Here is a 6913-nt window from a genome sequence, read left to right on the forward strand (position 1 = left end):
CTACAGCCCTAGAGATTTGAAAACTCGTTTCAGATTGCTTTTACAATTGCTGTCCATATCCTTGTAAAAGTACTCGTTGAAAAATTTGTGCTTTCGAAGCATTTTGTACAACCGTTCGCCGAATTTCCTGTTGTGAAGATTGCAAGTTTTAATGATTTGTACCCGAGTCTGATGCCGGCTACTATTACCTTGTTTCCAAGTTTTTGTCCGTAAGAAACTTGGCCAGCATGCCGAGGATTGCTTTACGCGTGCGTGGGTTGGCGTAAGTTCCTAGAATGGCATCTAGTCCTGATAGGGCACAAATGCAAACCAGAAGCCTTGCTGTGGCGATTCTAACCAATGGGTTTTTGTGTCTAAACAATTGATTAGAATTGAATTAGAATTGATTTAAACACGACGCAGCGATGACTTACATAGGTCCTCTTGCGGAAAGCGCTCTTACAGTGTGCGAAGTCGAAATGTACGTCACCAGCTTATCCAGGGCTACGTTGGCGTCCTTCTGGATGAACCGATTGGAGTCGGCAGTTTTGCACAACAATATGTCAACGATTTCATCGAACTCCGGTCGTTTGGTGGATTTCGCTTCCCGAAACAGTTCCCCTGTGGCTTGACAAGCAGATCGGCACAGAGATGACCGTGGACTTTTTAGGAAGTCGATCAATTTTCGATTGATAATGGTAATGTACTTTTCGTACTTTTTCCAATCCACTTGACTAGCCGTTTCCATGAGCTCCCGAATCCCTTGCAGATTAACCTCCCAGACATTATCTTGCAGTTTGTCGATAATTTTGTTAATTTGAATTGTGTCGTGAATTGATCCGTCATCATCTAGTAAAGAGTCATTGGATTGGTTCGAGCTCTCTGAAGTAGTGTTGCCGCAATCTTCTTGACAACTGGTGTCTTTTGCGTTGTCGTCTTCGTGATCGGAACTTTCTGGATATTTAGATTTTCTTTTTGGTGATTTTAGTGTTGATAAAAAGTAATCTCTGGAGCGGATGCTTCTAGTGTACTTTCGTTTGGATGGTGGTCTTTTCTTCTTAGAATTGAAGTATGGTGTCGTGGGAACAGACCGATGATTTTTTGGTTTAATCAGGATCATTTCCACCGGTTTTGCTGTTTGCTTATGATGAGATTTCTTCGAGACATCAATTACGGTGTACGATATATTACGATTGTCGGCCTGGAGGTGCGTTTCGGAATTCTGCTCGCTGTCGGTATCTGATTCAAGCTTGCACGGAGACAGCACGGAGCGGACTTCCCCCGTTCGCTTCTGGGTTTCGTAGAGCTCGACAATCGTTTTACTCGTCTGACTGTGCATATGCCTGGGAGCCATCGGACGACGAGACTGATTGTATGAGTGGTACGAATTTTTCTTGGTGATAAAATTATTCGGGAAGCGAAACGTTTGCTTGACGTTTACAACTTGTGGATTTTGTTTTTCGGACTGTATAGATATACCATTGGAATGGTTACAGAATGACCCACCTATAATATTCGTCCTTACCTTGATGGATATCGGTTCCAACCTAATAATATTGAGCTCCCTTGATGCCACTGCACTGTTAGTAATAAGTGCACTGGAGGGGGAATCCTTTTGCTGGTCCGAAGAAAATTGTTCTTCACCACGACGAGTTCTTTTCGATTTGTCGAGCACGTCCGACTCAAACAGAGGAAATTCTTTTTTCAAATCTGAAATGTCGCAATGCTGCGGTTTGTGGACAACAATAAAAAAGAAGAATATAGAACAGCAGATTTTTGTTGCTTAGTCCTACCGGTTAAGAAAAGGCTTACCAAAATATTTTGCAGATAATCGTTCATCTTTCGAGTTAAATGTAACAGCAGCAGTAGAAGCCAAAGTGAAATTAATTTCACTGCGAAGTAACTGAACCTCGTCGTCGGTAATTTGGGGAGCAAAAAAACGTGTTTTGAATTTCAATTTCGCGCCTGAGGACAAATTTTGACGTCCAACTGAACCTTGGAATATCGAATGACAGTTCACATTGCGGTTCGAAATAATGCTCAATAGTGCATGGCTTGCTAGTTTCGGTATTTTGGTACGCAGAATAAAATTACAACTCATTAGACCACTAACCATTAGGTATTAACCTAATTGGTCGATGTTAATTTTTTAAAACTATCATCGTTCTTAAATCAAAAGTTTATAAGACAAACCGTTCATGATTTTGCCTTAATTAAGTTACATCTATTTGGTAGGTATACACGATCGGGGTTTTGCTGCGAGTGAAACTGATAATTGCACATTTAGAAACACTGATGATGAGGTTGTTTAAGCGGTACCATTCTGTAAACTTGTCGATAAGATCTTGTAGATGTTTGCAGTCTTCCATTGCCATTGACCGCACAGCGATAAATATTTTAAGATCGTCAGCGTATAACAACTTGCGGTCAAGCGGTATAACAAAACAGACGTCGGTTAAAAATATAAGGAATAGTAACGGTCCGTGAAGAATTAGAACAACTATTCCGAGCTAATGACACGCGCAAGTTTTATGAGAAGGTGAACCAATTTCGGAAGGGCTAAATACCGAAACCTGACATGTGTAGGGACTATGGAGGGAATCTAATCACAAACGAGCGCGAGGTGGTCGGCAGATGCAAGCAGTTCTTCGATGAACACCTCAATGGCGAAGTCGCAGAAGGAGGCGGAACGGAAATTAACCTAGGAGCGCCCATGGAAGATAGTAATGTCCTAGCACCTGATCTCCAGGAAGTCAAACGAGAAATCGGGCTGCTGAAGACCAATAAAGCCGCTGGGAAGGACCGCCTACCGGCAGAGCTTTATAAACATGGCGGAGAAACGCTAGCAAAGGCTCTACACTGGGTTATTTCGAGGATTTGGAAGAAGGAAAAGCTACCGGGAAATTGATGGAAGGAGTGTTTTGTCCCAGCTACAAAAAGGGTGATTGGCTAGACTGCTGCAGACAAGCTATGGCAGATAATGCACGAACACGGTTTTCCGGACAAACTGACGCGACTGATCAGAGCTACATTGGATCGAGTAATGTGTTTCGTACGCATCTCTGGGACACTCTCCAGTCCCTTCGAGACGCGGCGAGGGTTGAGACAAGGTTTATCCTGCATGCTGTTCAACATCGCTCTTGAGGGGTGACCCGACGTGCGGGCATCGAAACGAGAGGCATGATTTTGACCAAGGGTAGCTAACTTCTAGGCTTTGCAGATGACTTCGATATCATAGCCAGGAGCCTTGCGAAGGCGGAGGCAATCTACGCCAGACTGAAAGCGAAGTCTAGGAGAATTGGGCTAAAAATAAATGTGTCGAAGACCAAATACATGAAAGGAAGAGGCTCAAAGGAAACAAACGCGCGTCTCCCACGGACGGCAACCGTTGATGGCGACGAACTAGAAGTGGTAGAGGAGTTCGTGTATTTGGGATCGCTGGCGACCGCGGACAACAACACTAGTAAGGAGATCCAGCGGCTTATCCAAGCGGGAAATCGGGCCTACTTTGCCCTTCGTAAAACGCTACGATCAGGAAGCATACGTCGCCGCACGAAGCCAACAATGTACAAAACCATTATTAGACCGGTAGTTCTTTATGGACTTGAAGCCGTGACGCTGCTTACGGAGGACATACGCGCCCTTGCCGTGTTTGAGCGGAAAGTGCTGCGGACGATATTTGGCGGAGTATCAACTGAAAACGGAGAGTGGCGGAGGCGTATGAATCACGAATTACAGGTACTGCTTGGGGAGACTCCCACCGTACATCTAGCGAAAGTTAGCAGGCTACGGTGGGTCGGACACGTTGTAAGGACAGTACGATGTAAATAGTCCTCTTCAGCAACCCCACCGGCACCAGAATCAGGGGGGTCCAACGTGCACGATGGCTCGACCAGGTCGAAAGCGATTTGCGACTTCTGAGACGACTAGGAAATTGGCGACGAGTAGCCCAAGACCGAGTTGAATGGAGACGAGTGCTCTATGCTGAAGAAGAAGAAGAAGAAGAAGACGGTAGCGGTCTTAAGTTATTTCCCTGTAGATATCCAGATTGATTGCAGAATCTCTTTTTACGACTCACGAATGTTCAATTGCTGGGGCCCCATGATTCTTGAAATCATACGATTTGATGATTGAAAATTCAAATGTAGTTTCTCATTTATAAATTCAATTCTCTATGCAGCTATAATTTGGACTTATGATCCCAAACTCCGAAAAATACTTGTAAGAGTCTGCAAATCTTAAACCAAAGTTTCTAAATCAATGATAAACTCATGTCATATAGCTTGAATGCCTACAAATAGAATTATAAAATGTTGTTATCTTTTTTATTTCTTCCAAATGCAACCAGGTATAACAGCAAAATTTTTTTTAAATATTTAATAGTCTTCTAAATGTAAATGTTTCTAAACTTCAAATTGCTTGGATGAAATGACAGCAAAATACTAAGCAATTCCTTAAATTTATGAAAGTAAAAATTCTATTTCATGCAAATTCGTTTATAAATAATAACTTTTTGGGCCCCAAGCCTTATTGAATATTATATGAGCAGGTTGAATACTTGCAGATTTAGGTAAAATGACTATTTCAGTCGAACTCTTCCTACTGCTTATAAATATTGAATTGTTGGGACCCCGTGATTCAAGAAATTATTTAAGTTGAGCCGTTGGGGTCCAAGCTCCGAGAATACTCATACATATAAGCAGCTTCAATTTTGAGAATTTGAAAGTAGAATTTGTATTTCATCCGCAGTCATTTTACTACTCATAAATATTGAACTGTCGGCTTAAGCCCCATATAGTTTACTTCAGTGGTGACTGTCCGTATTCGATCCTGCGTCGAATTGTAGTCGATTATGGTCCTCCAGTACTCAATCCTGGGCTACAATTCTTCAAACCCCTCGAACACCAGCTGAACGTGCATTTCCTCGATAGCGTACATCTATCAGTTGCGGGATCTGCTCCGAAGTCTACGGCCTCTTCTTCATTCTCTGTTTAAAATAATTTTAGCTACTCTTTCGTCGGGCATTCTAGCCACGTGACCAGCCCATCGCAGACTGCCACACTGTACTACTTTCATTATAACAGCATATTTGCATACTTGATACATCTCGTGGTTCATGTGTCTGCGCTACACTCCATTTTTCATTTTGCAAATTTTTACGCTAAAACCTCAAGCACTTGTCGATTAGATTCCTTTAACGTCCATGATTCATGTTCGTAAAGGGTCACCGAGAGGATTAGTGTTCTTTAGAGCGCCAATTTTATGCGAATTTGCAAGCTACGGGACTTCAACTTCAGAACGTAATACGTAGAAAGCCCAATTCGCAGCTGCAATTAGTCGTTCTATTTTGCGAATTGTTCCCCATTCAGTTCCTCTTCGACACCAACACCATTTGGACTTCCACGTTCCCTGCTAGCCAAATACTTCGTTTTGCCAGATAACACAAAATCGTAATAGAAAGTTCACATTAAATCGTTTTCGTGTCAATTTCACATCGGAATTGTATAATGATTAGAGTATGTCAAATCGAAGTTAACAATAAGTTGTTTTGCAGTCGTGCGTGTCTTCATATACAATTCATGACTGTAAATTATAAAGCAGTTTAGATGTTTGCAATATTTATTTATATCTTAATCCTATATTCAGGAGTATTAAGTTGTGTGTTATAAAAACCGCTGTATAAAATGCAAGATAGAATTACAAATAATTATCAAAATCTTCGCATGTATATTTCCTCCACTTTGGTACATATACAGGGTGTCGACTCAAATCCAAAAATAAAATTCCCTGACTTTCCCTGATTTTCCCTGATGCTACAAATATTTTTCCCTGACCCTCAAAACTCGAATATCAAGCTTATTTGGGCGATTTCTGGCTTAAGTTTTTAACCCTTTAGCATGGCTTATGCGAGCTGCTGAAAACTAAAGCTAGATTTCTTCATGTTTTAAGAACACATATCAAAGATTTTTAACCTATTTCTTACCAGCGTTTCGAAAAAGCCCTCTTCTATCGAGTCTAGGGACAGTTATGTTTGAGGTATCACCTTGAATCCAAAGAAACAAAGATTGAGAAATAATCTAATCGACCTGTTTTTGCACAAAGCTTAGATTTTACATACAACAAAATTACAGCCGTGTAAACATAACAAATCTTGCTAATTTTTAGTCAGCTCAAACTAGTAACTTTGCCGCTGGAAGGCGGACACATGTCTGCGGTTTTTCAGTTAAACTAAAACAAAACATTCCTAGAAGTTTCACCTTGTTATCTTTGCTGCAAAAAGTATGGAGTTAAGGAGATGATTCCCCAAAGATTTTTGGTACAAAAATGTGCGTTTTGCCGGCTTCGAGGTACGGCAAAACTTTAGCTAGATATATTGTTAGAAAATGTCCAAATGGCAAATATTTTAACCCTCAATGGTGGACAGTATGCGAAGTTAAGACTAAAGCTGTGTGTCATGATTTCGGATTGCAACTATCGAGGCTTGAGAGCAACATTGACTCGAAGGTAGTTCGGTGGCCGGCCGTTCGGTCCGATGACCGTATATGGGTGTTGAGAATTAAGGCAAATTCTTCAACTACAACTTAATCAACGTATAGTCACTAACAAATCATAAATTCGATGATACTAGGGACGAATTGAACCGCCCAGTTAGCTTCGAGGTACGATGCTGATCTAACAAGCCAGTTGTGTTCGAATCTCGGCTAGCCGGTTTTTGTTAGATAGAATCAGTAGGACCGTTGCACTGACCCCGTAATTTTCCTGTACTCTAACAGCCGGCTGCGAAGTCTGTCGATAAAGAAGGATAATGTCTAGTGACAGTTAATGGTCAAGACTTTGCTTTGCATTGCTAGGGACGAATTCTATGACAGGTTCGAAAGGATTTATGGGGTGCGCCCGACTTGAAAATTCAAGACTCTAGCTCCCAGATCGATCC

The 6913-nt window shown here is 41.6% G+C and overlaps 1 protein-coding gene across 1 annotated transcript; it reads right to left on the reverse strand.

Moving 5' to 3' along the window:
• Positions 1-1818, reverse strand: LOC128745599 (uncharacterized). The gene is made up of 5 exons (XM_053842676.1): positions 1792-1818; positions 1505-1705; positions 414-1444; positions 189-353; positions 1-127 (listed from the first exon to the last, which is right to left on the reverse strand). The coding sequence occupies exons 1-5, from the start codon at positions 1816-1818 to the stop codon at positions 1-3; spliced, it is 1551 nt and encodes a 516-aa protein (XP_053698651.1).
• Positions 1819-6913: the final 5095 nt, after the last annotated feature.

The sequence above is a fragment of the Sabethes cyaneus genome, chromosome 1 (genome assembly GCF_943734655.1).
Source record: "Sabethes cyaneus chromosome 1, idSabCyanKW18_F2, whole genome shotgun sequence".
Taxonomy (NCBI): domain Eukaryota; kingdom Metazoa; phylum Arthropoda; class Insecta; order Diptera; family Culicidae; genus Sabethes; species Sabethes cyaneus.